General features: G+C 39.0%; 1 protein-coding gene across 1 annotated transcript in view; it reads left to right on the plus strand.

Moving 5' to 3' along the window:
* Window positions 1–22,221, plus strand: part of RYR2 (ryanodine receptor 2) — a 764,447-nt gene that overhangs the window by 124,152 nt on the left and 618,074 nt on the right. The window contains exon 3 of the mRNA XM_055589046.1: window positions 17,827–17,962. Within this exon, the coding sequence (XP_055445021.1) occupies window positions 17,827–17,962 (136 nt within the window). The remainder of the gene's footprint in view (window positions 1–17,826; window positions 17,963–22,221) is intronic.

Consider the following 22,221-nt stretch of genomic DNA (forward strand, 5'->3'; position numbering starts at 1 on the left):
TGCTTCAGCACACAAAAACGTCACAAGTTTTTGCCTCTTCCAGTCATTGTTTTCACCTGGGGTTTAATTTTCTGGTATCATAAAAAGAATTTGAGTCCTGAATTTTTTTTAGAAGCCTCGATGTTCAGCTGCTAGTGTGAAGTCACCATTGTCCTGTTACTGTGAAGTGTGGGCTTTCCTGGTGGCTCAGATGGTAAAGAATCTCCCTGCAATATTGGAGACCTGGGTTCGATCCCTGGGTTGGGAAAATCCCCTGGAGGAGGGCATGGCAACCCACTCCAGTATTCTTGCCTGGAGAATCCCATGGGCAGAGGAGACTGGTGGACTGCAGTCCATGGGGGTCACGAAGAGTCAGACATGACTGAGCGACTAAATGCCATAAGGGATTAAGAAGATAAATACCATAGTGTCTTAAAGATGAGTAGTGACCTCGTGGAAATCACTTCAGCACAAGGTCCCCATGCAAATTTCCTACAGAAAATGACTTCCTTTCATTGAAAAAGCTGGAAGTTTGAAGTGCTTCCAGTTTCATGTTCTAGTGTTGTCCGGGCAGTATTGATTTACTCAGGTTCCTGGAGGAGCTCTTTGGGATGTATGTGCAGAAATCCCCCTCACACTGGTTCTAGTCAAAATACAGGAGGGATGTGTTGTTGACTCATGTTATTGAAAGGTTCAGGGTAGATTTAAATTCAAGCATAGCACTTTCCAGGGATTCAAATGATACTGTTTCGGGGGATCCCCTTGTTTCTTGGCTCTGTTTTCTTCTTGGTTGGCTTTGTATGCAGACAGGTTTTTCCCATGAGGTGACAGCATGGTCACCAGCAGCTCCAGGCCCATATTCTACTAGCTTTGATTCTGGCAGATAGAGATGTCTCCTCCCTAAGAGTTCCCTTGCTGGGATTGAGTGTCACTGTGCCAACTTGGGTCATGTCACTAGGAAGATGGAAGGTCCTGGTCATGTGTGTGCCCCCTGCCCCTCACAGGGGAGAAAGGACAGAATCAGCTCTACCCAACCACCTGGACTGAGCGTCTGGGAGAAGAAAGTCCCTCCAAAGAGGAATATCAGCGTCTCACCAGAAAAGCGGCAGTGATGACTGGGCTGTCCAAACAACAGATTGCCGCTCCCTTCTGCTAAAATGTTACCACCCATTTACGCTCATGCATAAGGTGGTATTTAGAAAAAAATCATCTTTCCACATTTAGTGTTTCCAGTCTGATCTGAAGAGTTCCAATAGAGACTCCCTTTTTCAAAGCCATTTATAGCAAAGGCTTTTTAAAGTATGTTTGTCTCATAAAAACCAATGGATTCATGGTTTTATTGAAAAATTAATTTTTAAAAATTCTATTGAAGTATAGTTGATTTATAATGTGCTGATTTCTGCTGTACAGCAGAATGATTCAGCTGATATAGCTGAATATATATATATATATATATATATTCTTTTTCACATTGTTTCATTATGGTTTATCACAGGATATTGAATCTAGTCCCCTGTTCTTTACATTAGGACCTTGTTGTTTATCCATTCTCTATATAATAGTTTGCACCTTTTAATCCCAAACTCCACATCCATGCCTTTCCTATCCCACTTTCTCTTGGCAACCACAAGTCTTTATGTGTGTGAGTGTTTCTTTTTCATAGATAAGTTCATTTGTGTTGTGTTTTAGATTCTGCATATAAGTGATATCATACAGTATTTGTCTGTATCTTTCAGACTTACTTTGCTTAGTATGGTAACCTCTAGGTCCACATTGTTGCAAATGGCATATTCTTTTTAATGGCTGAGTAGTATTCCACTGTATGTATGGACCACCTCTTCTTTATCTATTTATCTGTCCAATGAGCATTTAGGTTGTTTCCATGTCTTGGCTTTTGTGAACAGTGCTGCTATGAACATAGGGGTACATACATCTTTTTGAATAATAAATAGTGCTGCAGTGAACTTTGGGGTGCATGTATCTTATTGAATTACAGTTTTGTCTGGATATATGCCCAGGAATTAGATTGCTGGATCATATATTCAGTCAGTGTTTCATGTTTTGTCAGCGCTTGTGAAAGATAACTTGTGTTTGTGTTATGATCAGCCTCTTTAGAGGCCCGTTTGGTTCTGTTGGAATGTCTCTCTTTGGGCTTTGGAGCTTGGTCAGGGCAGAGCTCACCATGAGCTGAACAGCTCTATGAGACAATTTCTACATAAGCTTGTGCAGGCAAACATGAACCTTTTACTGTGGAAATAAAATTCAGCTCTATTTCCTGATTTGTCAGGATCCAAGAACATGCTAACGGTAGGGTTAGCATGTGTAGGCTCATTTTCATTTAAACATCCAAATAGATGGAAATCACAGAGCTCTGAAAAATGTTTTCTACAAACTCAGGCTCAGGTTTGATGTCTGGTTTTTTTTTTAAGATTTATTTTAATGTGGGCCATTTTCAAAGTCTTTATTGAATTTGCTACAATATTGCTTGTTTTATGTTTTGTGTTTTTGGCCTCCAGGCATGTGGGATCTTAGTTTCCCAACAAGGGGATCAACCCACGCTCTCCTGCATTGGAAGGTGAAGTCTTAACCACTGGACCACCAGGGAAGTCGTGATTGAAGAGTCTTAAATAATGTATCAAAGTGGGAGGAGAAACTCAATAGAGAATAATGTTGCAGAAGGGCAGTGCTGATTAGAGAAAATCTGCAGATGAATTTTAATTGAGGATATCTCTTTTGCTTCATAGACTCTTAAACAGATTTATCAATCAGTAGTTGTTGAACCTTTATTTGATCACAGAAGTGTATTTAATGTGAAAGGCCCCTTCACTTTCATGCATTGGAGAAGGAAATGGCAACCCGCTCCAGTGTTCTTGCCTGGAAAATCCCAGGGACGGTGGAGCCTGATGGCCTATGGGGTTGCACAGAGTCAGACACCACTGAAGCAACTTAGCAGCAGCAGACCCTTCAGTTTTTTTTTTTAAATATAACTTTATGTATTTTTGGTTGTGCTGGGTATCTGTTTATTTTATGTATTTATGAACTATGATTCATAATTTATCATAGTTCTATAACCATGTCTTTCCTGATTTTTTCTGAGGTTGTTTTGTTGCTGCTTGGGCTTTTCTTTAGTTGAGGTAAGCAAGGGCTACTCTGTACTTGCTCTGTGTGGGTTTCTCATTGCAGTGGCTTCTGTTAACTGCAGAGTACAGGCTTTAGGGTGTGCAGGCTTCAGTACTTGCAGCACCTGGGCTCAGTAATTGTGGCTCCCAGGCTCTAGAGCACAGGCTCAGTAGTTGTGGAGCATGAGCTTATTTGCTCCAAGCCATGTGGAATCTTCCCAGATCAGGAATTGAACCAAAGTTTCCTTTGGCTATGACCAGTGCGTTCTCTTGACAAAACTCTATTAGCCTTTGCTCTGCTTCATTCCGTATTCCAAGGCTAAATTTGCCTGTTACTCCAGGTGTTTCTTGACTTCCTACTTTTGCATTCCAGTCCCCTGTAATGAAAAGGACATCTTTTCTGGGTGTTAGTTCTAAAAGGTCTTGTAGGTCTTCATAGAACCATTCAACTTCAGCTTCTTCAGCGTTACTGGTTGGGGCATAGGCTTGGATCACCGTGATATTGAATGGTTTGCCTTTGAAACGAACAGAGATCATTCTGTCGTTTTTGAGATTGCATCCACGTACTGCATTTTGGACTCTTTTGTTGACCATGATGGCTACTCCATTTCTTCTAAGGGATTCCTGCCCACAGTAGTAGATATAATCATCATCTGAGTTAAATTCACCCATTCCAGTCCATTTTAGTTTGCTGATCCCTAGAATGTCGATGTTCACTCTTGCCATCTCCTGTTTGACCACTTCCAATTTGCCTTGATTCATGGACCTAACATTCCAGGTTCCTATGCAATATTGCTCTTTACAACACTGGACCTTGCTTCTATCACCAGTCACATCCACAATGCAGAGTACATCATGAAAAACGCTGGGCTGGAAGAAGCACAAGCTGGAATCAAGATTGCCGGGAGAAATATCAATAACCTCAGATATGCAGATGACACCACCCTTATGGCAGAAAGTGAAGAGGAACTCAAAAGCCTCTTGATGAAAGTGAAAGAGGAGAGTGAAAAAGTTGGCTTAAAGCTCAACATTCAGAAAACGAAGATCATGGCATCTGGTCCCATCAGACTTCATTTTTTTGGACTCCAAAGTCACTGCAGATGGTGACTGCAGCCATGAAATTAAAAGACGCTTACTCCCTGGAAGGAAAGTTATGACCAAACTATACAGCATATTAAAAAGCAGAGACATTACTTTGCCAACAAAGGTCCGTCTAGTCAAGGCTATGGTTTTTCCAGTGGTCATGTATGGATGTGAGAAGTTGGACTGTGGAGAAAGCTGAGCGCTAAAGAATTGATGCTTTTGAACTGTGGTGCTGGAGAAGACTCTTGTGAGTCCCTTGGACTGCAAGGAGATCCAACCAATCCATCCTAAAGGAGATCAGTCCTGGGTGTTCACTGGAAGGACTGAGCCTGAGCCTGAAACTCCAATACTTTGGCCACCTCATGCAAAGAGTTGACTCATTGGAAAAGACTCTGATGCTGGGAGGGATTGGGGGCAGGAGGAGAAGGGGACGACAGAGGATGAGATGGCTGGATGGCATCACTGACTTGATGCACATGAGTTTGGGTGAACTCCGGGAGTTGGTGATGAACAGGGAGGCCTGGTGATAAATGGGGTCGCAAAGAGTCGGACATGACTGAGCGACTGAACTGAACTGAATTCCTTTGGCAGGCAGATTCTTTACAACTGAATCACCAGGGAACCCCTACCATAAATGTTTAAATCTGTTTTCTTTCTTTGTTTTACTGCTTTTTTTCACTCAGTTTACACCCTCTATGCCAGCAGCATTATGGAATTGTCAATCCTATTCAATTTTAGGAGACATATTTGCTTTTTGAATACTAATATTATTTCTGAAATATTTGACTCCTCAAGTAATATTGATAACTTCTTACTCATTTTCAAAATACCTGAAACTTCCTCTATTTTCCTGTTTTTTTGCTTTGGTCATTTGCAGCTTTTGTCTTCTTATTTGATTGGTTTTCCCTCAAAAATAGGAGTACACATGATGATTCTTACTTTTTAAATGATATTTGCTTCTAACAGTTTGATTCTGTGATTCAGTGACCACTAGCTTAATTTATAAATTCAGCCTAGCAACTGTTATTTAGTCGCCAAGTTGTGTCTGACTCTTTGCGACCCTATGGACTGTAACCTGCCAGGCTCCTCTGTCCATGGGATTTCCCAGGCAAGAATACTGGAGTGGGTTGCCGTTTCCTTCTCCAATTTATAAATTCAACCAAGCAATGGATAATTTAAAACATTTGATAGTCAATTTTAGTGGGAGATAAATTGTTATCCTTGTTATTATTCTGTTTTTTGCAGGCCTATGTATTATTGTGCAAGTGATTATTGGTACTAGTTGAAAGATATCTTTTTGAATTTTATCTTGTCTAGGACTGGCATTTGCTTAATTGTTGCATTTATCTCCTTTTTATTTTAATTTGGAAGAAAACAACTTTCAGTGATTCATAATTTATCATAGTTGTATAACTGTATCTTTTCTGATTTTTTTCTGAGATTGTTTCAGAAGAAGGGAAAAGAGAAAGACCTCAAAACTATTAAATAACTCAGGAAGAAGGAGCATTTGAATGTCTTAAAAAAAATTGTTTCTGTAAAATCAGCTTTTGAGCTGCAGCTCCACTTTTCTTGTAATTTCCTTTGGCTATAGAGTTTTAAATTACACAGACTTTGATGTTCAGCTCACCACCCTCCCTCTCTGGCCCATTCATTGTGGAAGGACTCCTGTCAGGGATAATTTTTAATAAAAGACATACGGTAACCACAGGGTGAAGGAAACTTTAGGAAGGAAGCCCACTCAGAGGTCATGGAAGCTTTGAGATGCTTCTAGTAGTTTCTTTATGTTCAGCTGCACAAGAAACTTCTTTCCTCAGTTGATCAGGTAAGGGGGGTGATGATTGCTGGATAAGCTGTCCCTAGCTGGCCATTGTAGATTAATCAGGAATGCTCTGCACTCTGTTCAGTTCAGTTTAGTTGCTCAGTTGTGTCTGACTCTTTGCGACCCCATGGGTGCAGCACTCCAGGCTTCCCTGTCCACCACTGACTCCCGGAGCTTGCTCAAACCCATGTCCATCGAATCGGTGATGCCAATCAACCATCTCATCCTCTGTCGTCCCCTTCTCCTCCCTCCTTTAGTCTTTCTCAGCATCAGCACCTTTTCAAATGAGTCAGTTCTTTGCATCAGATGGCCAAAGTATTGGAGCTTCAGCTTCAGCATCAGTCCTTCCAATGAGTATTCAGGACTGACCTCCTTTAGGATGGACTGGTTGGATCATCTCTTTGCAGTCCAAGGGACTCGCAAGAGTCTCCTCCAACACCACAGTTCAAAAGCATCAATTCTGTAGTGTTCAGCTTTCCTTATATTTCAACTCTTACATCCATACATGACTACTGGAAAAACCATAGCTTTGATTAGATGGACCTTTGTTGGCAAAGTAATGCCTCTGCTTTTTAATATGCTGTCTAGGTTGGACATGGCTTTTCTTCCAAGGAGCAAGCATGTTTTAATTTCATGGCTGCATTCTCCATCTACAGTGATTTTGGAGCTCCCCAAAAATAAAGTCTGTCACTGTTTCCATTGTTTCCCCATCTATTTGCCATGAAGTGATGGGACTAGATGCCATGATTTTAGTCTTTTGAATGTTGAGTTTTAAGCCAGGGTTTTCACTCTCCTCTTTTACCTTCATCAAGAGGCTCTTTAAAGAGAAACATTCTGCAAAACAATGACCCCTCTATAGGGTATTGTGGTAGCTGGAGAAAGGTGGATGGAACCTATAGCAGTGGAGGGGAAGGGGAGAAATGATTGTTTTGAAAGGGAAGCCTATTGCTGGTTATGTTAAAAGCAAAAATAGAAAATAGAGTCCAGGATATCTTAGATGGGTCTTTTAAAGTTGAAAAGTTGCACTGTAATTGACATATGGAAAGAATAAGCCAAAAATTCAAATGTTTCCATAATACTTCCCAAATCTTGACTACAAATCACAGTGTTTTGGCTTTTTGTAGAATCTGATTAGAATCATATGAAGGTGATACATAATTTGGAAAAATCCATTTATTCAGGTTGTCAGTATTCAGTCAGTATTTGACTAAATCATCTTTTGCCAAGATATCTTTCACAAGAACTGGGATGATATTTTCTTTGTTTTTATTTCTCCTTATCAATAATCATCCAGAGAATCCCAGGCAGGATATTCCTTCTTTCTTTATTCTTAAAAAAATCTAGCTTTTGCTTGTAATATAGTCATTACGTCTTTTGCTAGAAAAGGATGTTTTAATGTAACTGCAAATTTGTTCTGAGAGGCATGTAAAGCAATGAAGGAATGAACGCAGTTTTCATGATAATAAGACTTAAGAAGAAAGACTTGTGACACTATTTTAACAGTGAGAAATTTCTAAAAAATCCAGTTTGGATTTTTAAATGACATACAAAGGTGACTAGACAGTGAATTTCCTCTTAGATAATTTTTTAAAATCAGGAGATTTAAAAAGCTGCTGAATTAAACATCCTTCATCATATATCAGAAACCAGTGGAACTTAAAGTGCCACTTTCTTTCTAGATGAAATTTTTGATGAGTACTTTTGGGAAGTTAATACTTTCTTTGTCCTAATCAGTGTGGTTTATGCATTTCTTATAGTAAATACCTTTTTACTTCTTCTTTTAAGTTTTGTGTTGCTTAGCAGGAGTGTCTCTCAATTTTGGATAATACTGACCTAGTGCAAGGTTCTCAGGGGTGATAGATCTTGACTGGTGCGCCATGCTGCTAAAACTCGTGATGACCTTGTTTGTGACCTCTGTTGCTAGTCCAGGTTACCAGTTACGTGGATGTTAGTAATAGCCAACCATTATATGGTACTTCACAGTTTGCAAAGGACTTCATGTGTTTCATTTAATGAATCTTTATAGTAATCCAATGATAAAGGTAAGGGTCATTTTTTAAAATTTTTTTATTTTTAAACTTTACAATATTGTATTGGTTTTGCCAAATATTGAAATGAATCTGCCACAGGTATACATGTGTTCCCCATCCTGAACCCTCCTCCCTCCTCCCTCCCCATACCATCCCTCTGGGTCGTCCCAGTGCACCAGCCCCAAGCATCCAGTATCGTGCATCGAACCTGGACTGGTGACTCGTTTCATACATGATATTATACATGTTTCAATGCCATTCTCCCAAATCTTCCCACCCTCTCCCTCTCCCACAGAGTCCATAAGACTGATCTATACATCAGTGTCTCTTTTGCTGTCTCGTACACAGGGTTATTGTTACCATCTTTCTAAATTCCATATATATGTGTTAGTATACTGTATTGGTGTTTTTCTTTCTGGCTTACTTCACTCTGTATAATAGGCTCCAGTTTCATCCACCTCATTAGAACGGATTCAAATGTATTCTTTTTAATGGCTGAGTAATACTCCATTGTGTATATGTACCACAGCTTTCTTATCCATTCATCTGCTGATGGACATCTAGGTTGTTTCCATGTCCTGGCTATTATAAACAGTGCTGCGCTGAACATTGGGGTACACGTGTCTCTTTCTCTTCTGGTTTCCTTGAATCTCCTTAAGGTAGACTATTCCAAGGTTAAGCAGCTAGAAAATGAGGGAATTTCTCTTTAACTCATGTTTGCTAGAGATTAAAAAAAATATTTTGTACCTTCTAATTCATCCACTCATCCATCAAACATTTGCTGAACATCTGTTATATTCTGGGTGTGATTGCTGACACAAGTGCCACAAGAATGAAACATGGTCCTTGTCTTTGAGGAGTGTAGTCCAGGAAAAGAAAGATGTAAAGAGAAAGCGTGATGAATGTGTAAGTCCTGGTCTCCATGAGAAATTCCATCTGTCTACTTCAAGATGTACAGAGGGTAATTTATACTTTGACCTTGTGTACCTTTTTTTAGGTGACTGTAACAGCCTTTCCTAATGCGCCTCAAGTTGTACTGGGATGAAGTAAACTGGGCAGAAAGCAGGGAAGAGCTCTAAAGAAATGTTACATTAGAAGGTAGATTTAACACACACTACTGTATATAATAGATAAACAACAAGGACCTACTATAAAGAAAGGGGGCTATTTTCAGTACCTTGTAATAGTCTACAATGGGCAAGAATCTGAAAAACTCTCTGTGTGTGTGTGTGTGTGTGTGTGTGTGTATATATATATATATATATATATATATATAACTGAATCACTGCAGTACACCTGAAAAATTGTAAATCAACTATACTTCAATTTAAAAATTTATGTGTATAAACTATTCATACTATATATAAAATAGACAACTGATGAGAACATATTGTACAGCACAGGAAACTCTACTTAATGCACTGTTGTGCCCTAAATGGAAGGCAAATCCAAAAGGGAGGGGATATATGTATATACATGGGCTTACTGGGGGCTCAGTGGTAAAGAATCTGCCTGCCAGACAAGAAATGTGGGTTCAATCCCTGGATCGGGTGGATCCCCTGGAAAAGGAAATGTCAACCCACTCCAGTGTTCTTGCCTGGGAAATCCCATGGACAGAGGACTCCATGCGGTCTCAAAAGAATCAGACACAAGTTAGTGACGAAACAACATATGTATACATAGAGCCAATTCATTTTGCTATGAAATAAAAGCCAACACATCATCGTAAAGCCACTATCCTGCAGTAAAAATTAAAAAAAAAAAATTTAAAGCTAGACTAAGGCACAGAAGGAGCAACAGCCATGACAACACTCCCAGTATGACTTATCCAGATGTCTGTCTGCGCCTCTTCCATTTGGTCTTTGTTTTACTCATGGTGCTATAGTCCACACTTACTCTAGCATCAGCTATCAACCATCTACTTGTAGTCTTTTCTTAATGGACTCTGAGTGCTTTGAGGATACGTGTCCTAGCACTTTGAGAATTCTTGACTTACCATGTCCAGCTTGTGTCCACAATCGTAGTGCATTTTATCCTCACTATTCAGCCAAGCACGCTGTCTTGCATTCCTCAAACTCTTGCTTCCAGCTGCTAATGACCTTATTTCCCTGAGAAAACTGAAGCCCTTGGAAGAAAACTTCTGCGTCCTCCCACCACTGCGTCAGTCACCTTCCAGGATCTCCTCCTGCTTGAGGCCACTACCTCCACCTGTGCTCTTGATGCCAGGTGTAGAGTCACTGACCCCATCTCTCCCTGAATTACAAGCCTTTTTACTTTACTGTTTTTTTTTCAGGATTATTCCTATCAGTATGATAATATATTTCTCAAACATATATCAAGAGCATCTTTCTTCTCTTATCTATCTTCATGACTTGCTTTGTCACTTCATTCACACAAATGGCATTTTCCACATGTAGCCATTTAAAATATCAATGCTCATCATTTCTTTGTCCTAGGCTGCTTTATTTTATATAATTTCCCCAACCTGTATATCTATATATTTGTGTATTGTCTGTTTCTCCTATTACACCTCCCCAGGAGCGTTAAGAGTTTTGTCTGTTTTGATCACCAGTCTCCATAATGCTGAGAAGAATACCTGAAATATTACAGAAGCTCCTCAGTATTTCATTCCTTAACTCCATATTCCCCTCCAGTTACTGTATCATTTCTCTATTCCTCTTTTTAGCACAATTCAAGAGTTGTCTATTCCTGTTGGTCCATCCATGTCTTCTCCTCTCATTCTCCTTTTAAAATTTAATTTTATTTTTTAATTGGAGTATACTTTGGACAGAGGATGAGATGGCTGGATGGCATCACTGAGTCAATGGACATGAGTTTGAGCAAACTCTGGGAGATGTCACCATGGAAGCCTGGTGTGCTACAGTCCATGGGGTCACAAAGAATCAGACATGACTGGACAACAACAGTTGCTTTGCAATGTTGTGTTAGCTTCTGCTGTGCAGTGAATCAACCACATGTCCACATATGTCCCCTCCCTCTGGAACCTCCCACCTTCTCCCATCCTACCCATTTAGGTCATCCAGAGCATTGAGCTGAGCTCCCTGTGTGTTAGTTGCTCAGTCGTGTCCAACTCTTGGAGATCGCATGGACTCTGTCTGGAGACCTCATGGCTCCTCTGTCCATGAGATTCTCCAGACAAGAATACTGAAGTGGCTTGCCATTCCCTTCTCCAGGGTTTTTTTCTGACCTAGGGATTGAACCCAGGTCTTGTGCATTGCAGGCACATTCTTTACAATCTGAGCCACCAGGAGCTCCCTGTGCTATACAGAAGATTTCCATTAGCTATCTGTTTTATACATGATACTGTGTGTGTATATGTATATATATCATTCCTAGTCTCCCGATTCATCCCTCCTCTCCCTCTTAGTCCCCCCCCCCCAACTCCAGCCCTGTGTCCCCTTCCGCCCTGTGTCCACGTGTCTTCTCTATGTCTGTGTCTCTTCATGCCCTGGAGCTAGGTTAAATCCCCTCTATTCTGAATCTGAGCCCCACTGTTCCACTGCATCAACCTTTGGCAAGACCACCAATGAACACCATATTGCCAACCATTATGGTAATTTTAAGCCTTTTTCTCACTTAGCGTCTGCATAGTATTCTGCTTAGTTGACTGCTTTTTCCTTTGTAACACATTTATTTCATTTGGCTCCTGATTTTCCTCCTCCCTTATAGCACATTAACTATAATTCACTATAATTCTCCTTTATTGAATTCTTTCATCTGAAATTCGTAATATCAGTGTGCACCAGGGTCAGGATTCATCTTCAGATTCTCTAGTTATTACTTACCCATTCATTTCCCTTGACAAGTGTGATGATCTTTAAATACATTTTAATACTGGTGACTCCTGACTACTTATCTTCAGCCATGGCATCTTCCCTGAATTTGAGTTATATCTCAGCTGCCTACTTGAGATCTCATTTGGATGAAAGTCATCAGAAACCTAATATGTCCAAACTTGCATTCACAAGCCCCTCCCTTGCTGAATATGCCTTTCCCCTAATGTTCCATGTTTCATGACATGGTACCAGCATTTAACCAGGTGTTCAGGCCTGAAACCTTAAAATCATTCTTTTCTCTATCTTCATGCTTAATCCTGTCAGCTCTATTTTGAAGTTATATCCAGATTCTAACCACTTCCCAGCACTTTCACAGGCAACACTCTTAATAGAAACCACCATCATCTTTTGCTTTGGCTGTAATGATAACCATTCAAATGGTATTTGTGCTCCTAACATGGCAGACAGAGTAATTCTTTTACAGTGGAAATGAGTCATATCTCTCCTCTGCTTACAACCCTCCATGGATACCATCTGATTGATTGATTATTGAAGTATTATTGATTTACAATATTGTATTAGTTGCAGGCACACAGCATAATGATTCTTTTTTGCATATTGTATTATTCCATTATCGATTGTTATAAGATATGGTGTATAATCCCCTGTTCTATGTAGTGAATCCTTGTTGCGTATCCATTCGTGTATACTAGTTTTTAATCTGTGAGTCCCATACTCCTAATCTGTCCTTTCCCCGTTCTCTCTCTCTCTCTCTCAGTAACCATAGATTTGTTTTCTGTGTCTGTTTCTGTGTTGTATAGAGATTCATTTGTATTATTTTTTAGATTCCACATGTAAGTTTATAGTATTTGTCCTTCTCTGTCTGACTTATTTCACTAAGCATAATTTTCTCTTGGTCCATCCATGTTGCTGCCATTGGCAGTATTTAATTCTTTTTTTATGATTAATATGCTATTGTATATATGTACAACACATTTAAGCCAGTAGTCTATTGATGGGCGCTTGGGTTGTTTCCATGTCTTGGCTATTGTATAAGCGAGCAGTGGGGTGAAGATATCTTTTTGAGTTTTTGTTGGATATATACCCAGAAGTATAATTGCTGGATCATATGGTAATTCTGTTTTTAATTTTTCAAGGAATCTTCATACTCTGCCTTAGTAGCTGCACCAATTTCCCACTAACAGCGAATGAGGGTTTTCTTTCCTCCACATCCTCTCAAGCTTTTAATACTTGTAGAGCTTTTGATGATAGCCGTTCTCACCTATATAAGAGGATACCTCATTGCGGTTTTTGATTTCCATTTCTCTAATAATTAACAATGTTGAGCATCTTTTCATGTACCTGTTAGCTGTCTGTAAATCTTTGGAAAAATGGCTATTTAGGTCTTCTGCACATTTTATGATTGGGTTGTTTGTTTTGTTGATGTTGAATTGTATAAGTTGTTTGTATGTTTTGATAGTAACCCCTTGTTGGTCTCATTGTTTGCAAATATTTTCTCCCATTCCATAGGTTGTCTTTTCATTTTGTTAATGGTTTCTTTTGCTGTGCAAGAACATTTAAGTTTGATTAGGTCCCATCTGTTTATTTTTGCTTTTATTTCTTTTGCCTTGGGATACTGACCTAAGAAAATATTGCCATGGAATATATTAAAGAATGTTTCATTTATGTACTCTTCTAGGAGTTTTATGATGTCTTACATTTAGATCTTTAAACCTGTGTGAGTTTATTTTTGTATATGGTACTGGAGACTTTTACAGTGTCATTCTTTTATATGTATCTGACCAGCAGCCTCACCACTACTTGTTGAAGAGACTATCTTTATATTATATTCTTGTCTCCTTTGTCTTTGTAGATTGAATGTAGGTGTATGGTCTACTTCTGGGCTCTCTATTTCTGTTTCATAGTATATGTTTCTGTTTTTTTTTGTGTTAAAACCATGCTATTTTGATTACTGTTGCTTGTAGGATAGTCTGAAGTCAGGGAGGGTTATACCACCAGAATTGTTCTTTTTTTTTCTCAGCATTAGTGTGGTAATTCTCTTTTGTGATTCCATATAAATTCTAGGATTATTTTCTGTGAAAAATGTTGGATAATGGTGATAAGGATTGCATTAAATTTATAGGTTGCTACTATCATACTTGGACTAAACTCCAAAATCCTTCCCATGACCTACAAGCCCCTCTTGATCTAACTCTACTAATTTTCCGTGCTCGTTTCTTCTATTATCCCCACAGCCCTTTGTTCATCAGACCCTTTCCTAGTGCATTGGTTCTGTGTTTGCTTCCCTTCCCTGCCTGAAATATTCCACATGTTCTTCCCCAAGTTTATTCTTTTTGGCCATGCTGCATGGCCTGGGGGATCTTCGTTCCCAGACCAGGGATCAAACATATGCCTCCTGTAGCAGAAGCATGAAGTCTTAAACATTGGACTACCAGGGAAGTCTCTCCCAGGTTTATTTTGATCTCTGTTCATTGTTGTCTCATCAGAGAGTACGACTCTGACCAGCTTCTAATTTAATCCCTTTCGTTACTCTTGAACATTTGACCTTGTCCTTTTGTATTGGCTTTTATCACTATCTGGTATTAAATTTTATAAACCATTCATTTACTTATTTATCTCTTCCTGAGTGTAAGCCCCATGTGTGAAAACTTGTTCTGCTATGTTCTGGTCATGTCATGAATAAGCGAATTTACTGCTTAGAAAAATAGGAATGATGAATTAATACTTACTAATCTTTTGTATTCTGGGCACCCTTTCTTGTTCACTTTGTAAATATTATATTCTTGATTAATTTAATCTCTTGCAGCAATTCTGTAAGGTAGGTGTTATCTCATTTCATAGATGAAGATACAGACAATCACAGTGACTTGTAAAAGGAAAGCTGGAGATCAGGGATTTAAACTCTGAGTCTAGTCCAAAAGTAATACTGTCTGGGAATTCCCTGGTGGTCCAGTGCTTAGAACTCTGTGCTTTCATGCCAAGGTCCCAGGGTGTTCAATTTCTGGTTAGGAAATTAAGATCCCACAAGCCACATGGCCTGGCAAAAATAAACAACCCCCAAAAGCTAAAGTAATGCTTTATACTTAATTCATATTATTTAGTATTACAAGTGATTAAGGAATAGTTATATATAGTGGACAAGTTATTAATGATCTCACAACTTAGTTCTTACTATATAACTTATTATCATATTAACTCTTATTGTAAAGCTTATTATATAACATTATGTGACTTCCATCTAATAGATGAAAACACTGAAGACAGAATAATAAGTAAATCACCTAGGATCACAGCTAGAAGTGTTGAACATGGGTTTTAGAACCTGGGTTTCTGACTGGGCACTAGTGGGCTCTTTCTGCACAGAGATTTCTGTAACAGATACTTTGTGTGTTTTACTTTATTGGGGTAACTTTTATGTTTTCCATCCATTATATTTGAGCCTTTGTAAACTGGCATTTGAGAGTTCAATACTAAGCTTTTCAAGGGCTAGTCCTAATACTTGTATCATGACTTTGCTTGATGTACAAAGTAACCTTTTGCTGATCTGTGTAATACTGGTGTCAAGCTTAGTGAAAACAACAGAAAAGCTGAAATTCGCTATTTTGCTTATACTCACTTTCTAGAGTACAAATATACAACCTGACTCTTATCAGAAACAGTTTAATGGTCAGGTATAATTTGTTGGTTCATTGATTCATTCCCAGGTCAGAGAAAAGCCCTCAGCGGAAATATTTACAAATTGCAAGAAAAGTTGAGGTAATTTACCGAAAGCATATAAAAATATGTATGTTTTGGTGCACTGGATGGTAATCTCCATTTGAATTAAAGAATTATAATTAGTAGGAACAGAATTTAATAAGATTGCCAATGACAAAAGTAAATTGGAGTCTGAAACTGCAAACTCATCTCACTGTGTTTTTCAAAAGCAGTTCTATGAATCCATAAATAAATGTTACATCCATACATTCTGGGCTGTGAACCCTTGCACAGACATGCAAGTGGGGAGAGACATATCAAAACATATTCCAGAAACAAGATTAAACAGTTTCTATGAGTAATATTTTCTCATACTCAGTGTTTTTACTAAAAAACACTCTTTGATGTTTATTCTTCTGTGGAAGGTATGATTGTATATATATCCAGACTATTGTTAATTATTTTTTTGGTTAGTCTTAAAAATTTGTCCATGTTGTGTAGTACAGGAAAAATACACTTACTGGAGGTCATAGACTTGTACATGTGAGAGCAAGGTAGAGTCTTTCTATATATGTAATCAAGAAAGGGTAGTGTCCTCAAGAGTCAGAAATTGCCTATCTTGAAACAGTTTTTGATGTATAGATTCAGATCTTGAAAATTGCCTCTGAAATTACTTCTTCATCTTTTCAGCATTCTTCCTTAGCAGTCTTTTCACTATCCATCCTTAAAATGTTGTGGTAATTTATATACAGTTGTTTTCTCTTCAGGACTTAACCATGGTTTCTGTAATCCAAGTACGGCATGGATCTTTGAGAAGCTCTCCTGCTTTATCCCTCTGGTCTCTGCTATTCTGCTTAGAAGAGGAAGAGAAAGAGGACTTTGAATGTTCTAAAATATGCATGCAATCTCAACCAATATATTATGTATAGTATACACATATATTTATACTTAAATATGGGTCTCATCTGCTCTGTATAGCTACTGAATATTTGAAAGTAATATAAGTACATTTAATTTTTCATAGAAGCATAATATCTCAGTAACACTTTGTACAATAGCTAAGACTTGCTGTGTGTTGCAGAATGACTCCTAAGGGGCCAGCGCATCTGGCACTCCCTTTGGTCTCTTAATACTTTATACTTGAGCATCTTCCTGGTGACAGGGAGACATTATTGAGTGCTCAGTTACTCTCCTTGTCTCTCTGTGTGATGTCAATGCTCTAGGTACAAATTGAAACACTCCTTTCTTTACTAGCTGTTTCTGTGGTTATATTCCATGTAAGCAGGTGTGAGAAAGTCAGAATGACAGTCTCATACTCAGCATATATATTCAGGTGAATTTTAACAAATTCAGCCTTATTATATGAGGTCATCTTCAAGTAGGACATTCAGATCAAATCTGGGCTGGGAACACAGGTGTAGATACTATGCATGTTAGTTTTGAAGTGGAAAAGTGGTAAGGATACCTTTATGCTGATGTTATTGTTAGTGACGTTGTGTGTCAACCTTAATCTTTATTTCACCTGAAACAATTACTGAGAGTGTCTGAAGTATGTTCAGCCTTTCTAGATATGATTTTTTTTATTTGCATGTCAATTCACATTGCTACAGCTTCTAAGTCGCTTCAGTCATGTCCGACTCTGTGTGACCCCATAGACGGCAGTCCACCAGGCTCCCCCATCCCTGGGATTCTCCAGGCAAGAACACTGGAGTGGGTTGCCATTTCCTTCTCCAATGCATGAAAGTGAAAAGTGAAAGTGAATTCGCTCAGTCGTGTCCGACTGTTAGCGACCCCATGGACTGCAGCCTACCAGGCTCCTCCGTCCATGGGATTTTCCAGGCAAGAGTACTGGAGTGGGGTGCCATTACCTTCTCCGCAGTTCACATTACAAAGGTCAAATTAAATGCTTAATTTTTGTAACTGCTTCTGTTTTTGTGATTCTACCTATATGACCTCATATGTTATCCAAGCTATTTTAGACTCTTTATCATTTTAAAATTCCATTTAAAAAATATTTAGAGCACTTGAAATCCTGATTTCAAGGATTTATAACATAGGAACAAAGACATTTTTTTTTTAAGCTCATGATCTCTGGGAAACTTTTTTTCTTATTACTTACTGTCTTATTAAAAAGTATAGTGTGCCATCTCTGTATCTTAGGTGATATTCATGAGGGCAGTTTCAGTGTTTTTTTTTCATATTTTGAAATAAAATTTCACTAGGGAATACATGGGGTATATCATATTATGATACTGAAATGGCTTTTTTGTTTGGTCTTACAGGTACATCAATCCTGATCTACATCTGTTCTTCTATAGTTGGAATCAGATTACAGGATTGTGTCTGCATCCAAAATTATTCGTGAAATATCTAGTTGTGCTGTTTAATACACCAGCTTCTGTGCATGTGTGTGTGAGTGTATGTGTGTAGATTTCCTGATGCTTTAGCAACTCTATGTGTGATCTATATGCGGAGGAAAGGGTGTCCTAGAAGGAGCAGTGATCCAGGTGGATAGAACTGTGTTCCCCTACAATGTTTAGAATCATTTGAACATGGTGGTACTAAAAATCAGGCCAACCTTGTGGGTGGTTTCATTTCAGTTTGGAAGCTCCCTGCAGAGTGCCGCCTCCTTTGCCCGCCCCTGGGGCCATGACCCTCTGCCATCTTGATTTACTGCAGCTCCTCTTTCCTAAGTTTTAAAGTAACAAGGAAATGTGGGGCAGCTGTAATTGAAAAGAAAGATGCTCTGCTGAGTTCTAAGCCAACAACTTCATTTTATCAAGTATTTTAATGAGTTTCAAAGGATATGGCAGATATTAATACATTACAGTAGCCCAGAAAATAGTTATTTTTCCATCTCTAACATGGAAGTTACCAAGATCCCTTCCTCCTCTTTTGTCTATATTGATCTTTGTCTTCCACATTGCCTTTCTCTCCCCTTACCTAAAAACCCATTAAGTAGCACTGCTTTGGATAGCCCTTTCTCAATCTAAAATTTAATTATTGGCTAAATTTTAATTATGTACTAATGATACAGACAACCTTATTTCTCATCTCACTATTGCTGGCTACTCCTCTTTTCAAAGAAATTTAGCTTGTTATTTTATATAAACTTTTCGTGTGATTTTTTTTTTTCATTTGGTTTTGTTTTTAACACAATTAACTCTGGATACGTATAGTAACTATATTCACTTTACCTATAGCCTCATTGTTAAAGCATTTGATAAAAAAGATCCAGGGGATTATAATAGGGTCAGTTTCTGGGTAGATTCCTAGCTAGACTGTTAGTGCGGCTCTTTTGTATCATTGCAGGAGGCTGTATATAACAAAGGTTAGGAGTCTAACACAGAGTCAGGTGGACCCAGGTTTGAATTCTGCTCAACCACTTTTCTGGTAAACATGGGCAAATGATTTATTCTCACAATGGCTGTTTTTCTCATCTGTAAAGTAATCAAAATAATGTCACCTACTCATACTAATAAACATAATATCAGTCATTTCAGTTCAGTCACTCAGTCATGTCTGTCTCTTTGTGACCACATGGACTGCAGCACGCCAGGCTTCCCTATCCATCACCAACTCCCGGAGTTTACTCAAACTCATGTCCATCGAGTTGGTGATGCCATCCAACCATCTCACCCTCTGTTGTCCCCTTCTCCTCCCACCTTCAGTCTTTCCCAGCATCAGGGTCTTTTCAAATGAATCTGTTCTTCACATCAGGTGGCCAAAGTATTGGAGTTTCATCTTCAACATCAGTCCTTCCAGTGAACACCCAGAACTGATTTCCTTTAGGATGGACTGGTTGGATCTCCTTGCATTCCAAGGGACTCTCAAGAGTCTTCTCTAACACCACAGTTTAAAATCATCAGTTCTTTGGCTCTCAGCTTTCTTTATAGTCCAACTCTCACATCCATACATGACTACTGGAAAAACCATAGTTTTGACTAAGATAGACCTTTGTTGGCAAAGTAATGTCTCTGCTTTTTAATATGCTGTCTAGGTTAGTCATAACTTTTCTTCCAAGGAGCAAGCGTCTTTTAATTACATGGCTTCAGTCACCATCGGCAGTGATTTTGGAGCCCAAGAAAATAAAGTCGGACACTGTTCCACAGTTTCCCCACCTATTTGCCATGAAGTGCTGGGACCAGATGCCATGATCTTAGTTTTTTGAATGTTGAATGTTAAGCCAACTTTTTCACTCTCTTCTTTCACTTTCATCAAGAGGCTCTTTAGTTCTTCTTCGTTTTCCACCATAAGGGTGGTGTCATCTGCATATCTGAGGTTATTAATATTTATCCCACAATCTTGATTCCAGCTTGTGCTTCATCCAGCCCAGCATTTCTCATGATGTACTCTGCATAGAAGTTAAATAAGCAGGGTGACAATATACAGCCTTGATGTACTCCTTTCCCTATTTGGAACCAGTCTGTGTTCCATGTCCAGTTCTAACTATTGCTTCCTGACCTGCATACAGATTTCTCAAGAGGCAGGTCTGATGGCCTGGTATTCCCATCTCTTTAAGTATCAATACTTAACTCATATATCTCTTCATTTATTTATGTATTGTATTGAGACTGTATTGTGCCAGATGCTGTGCTCTATGTTGCGTAGAAGTTGATGGACAGAACTGACATGGACCTTCCCTTAATGTGTCATTGAGAAAACACATTGTTCTTCGAACAGAGGTGCTTAATGGCTGTTAGCTGCCCCTAGAGAGGAGGTAGTGCCCAGTTCAGTTCAGTTCAGTCACTCAGTTGTGTCCGACTCTTTGCGACCCCATGAATCGCAGCACGCCAGGCCTCCCTGTCCATCACCAATTCCCGGAGTTCACTCAGACTCACGTCCATTGAGTCGGTGATGCCATCCAGCCATCTCATCCTCTGTCATCCCCTTCTCCTCCTGTCCCTAATCCCTCTCAGCATGAGAGTCTTTTCCAATGAGTCAACTCTTCACATGAGGTGGCCGTAGTACTGGAGTTTCAGCTTTCACATCATTCCTTCCAAAGAAATCCCAGGGCTGATCTCCTTTAGAATGGACTGGTTGGATCTCCTTGCAGTCCAAGGGACTCTCAAGAGTCTTCTCCAACACCACAGTTCAAGAGCATCAATTCTTCGGCGCTCAGCCTTCTTCACAGTCCAACTCTCACATCCATACATGACCACAGGAAAAACCATAGCCTTGACTAGACGGACCTTTGTTGGCAAAGTATTGTCTCTGCTTTTCAATATGCTATCTAGGTCGGTCATAACTTTCCTTTCGAGGAGTAAGTGTCTTTTAATTTCATGGCTGCAGTCACCATCTGCTAGCATATAATAAATTGCAACTCCCTTTTCTTTGAAAGATGTAGGAGTAATACATTTATTCTTTTACTCTTCAGATGTCCTTTAGGAATATCTTCTATGCCTTGGGTTCTAGGGATGCAGTATGAACAAGGTAGACGGAGTACCTTTCTTCATGGAATATACAGAAGACAGTGGGCCAGAAGACAGTTAAATAAAGAAGTTACAGAGTGTGATCCATGTTATAAAGGAACGAGAAAGAGTCTGGGTAGGGTGATAAGGAGAGGAGAGGATTGTAAGTCAAGACCTCAAGGATGAGAAAGAGCAGGCTTTGCAAAGGTCCTGAGGAAGAATATTTCTGGTAAAGGGAAAAACAAGCAAAAAATTTAAGATATAAAAGGGCTTTCTGCATTGGAGAAACCAGAAGGTAACATATATATCTGGCTTGTGACAAAGTGGGGGAAGCTGTGAGATATTGTTGTAGAGATGGGAGAAAATAGATTGTGCAGGGTGTAATGAACCATGAGAAAGGTCAGTTACATGGGACCTGGCGTGATGGTGGGCCATGTGAAAGGAACATGGCCAGTGAGTAGAAGGAAATAATAAAGATAGTGCCTAATTGTCTGATTTCTTTTTAGTTTATAAATATTTTGATTGAAGTTTAATGGCAATGTTGTATTAATTACTGCCATACAACAAAGTGACTCACATACATTCTTTTTCATATTTATGGTTTATTGCAGGATATTGAATATAGTCCTCTGTGGTATACAGTAGGACCTTGTTTTTTATCCATTCTACATACAATAGTTTGCACCTGCTAATCCCAGACTCCCAATCCACCCCCACCCCCAACCCTGTCCCCCTTGGCAACCACAAATCTGTTCCCTGTGTCTGGGAGTCTGTTTCATGAACGTGTTCATTTGTATCCTGTTTTACATTCCACATATGTGATATATGGTATTTGACTTTCTTTTTCTGACTTCCAAAGTTGTCTGATTTTAATTACTTTGATTGGCAGTGTTACTTATGGAGATAAGGAACAATGGAAAATAGCAAAATTTTGAGGAAGAAAAATTCACATTTTGTGCATATTAAATTCAAGCAGAATATAGACTTATTAAAATATGATCATTATTTGTGGCTCTTCATAAGAAAAAAAGGCTTATCTATATCATGTTTTATGTTTTTCTTTGTTTCTATGACATTCAAGATAGGCATTTAAGACCTCTTTAGAAGTTTTTCCAGCTTTTACTTTTGTTAAGTCTCAGTTGGCAGAAGCTAAAGACTCTTGTCAGTAATAAGACTGCTACTGGCCTGTGGGAAGACCAGCAGAGTCTGACTTTGGATTAGGCGGTTGGTGACAGTGGAACTATTAGAGAATACCAGAAGGTCTAC

The sequence above is a fragment of the Bubalus kerabau genome, chromosome 1 (assembly GCF_029407905.1).
Source record: "Bubalus kerabau isolate K-KA32 ecotype Philippines breed swamp buffalo chromosome 1, PCC_UOA_SB_1v2, whole genome shotgun sequence".
Taxonomy (NCBI): domain Eukaryota; kingdom Metazoa; phylum Chordata; class Mammalia; order Artiodactyla; family Bovidae; genus Bubalus; species Bubalus kerabau.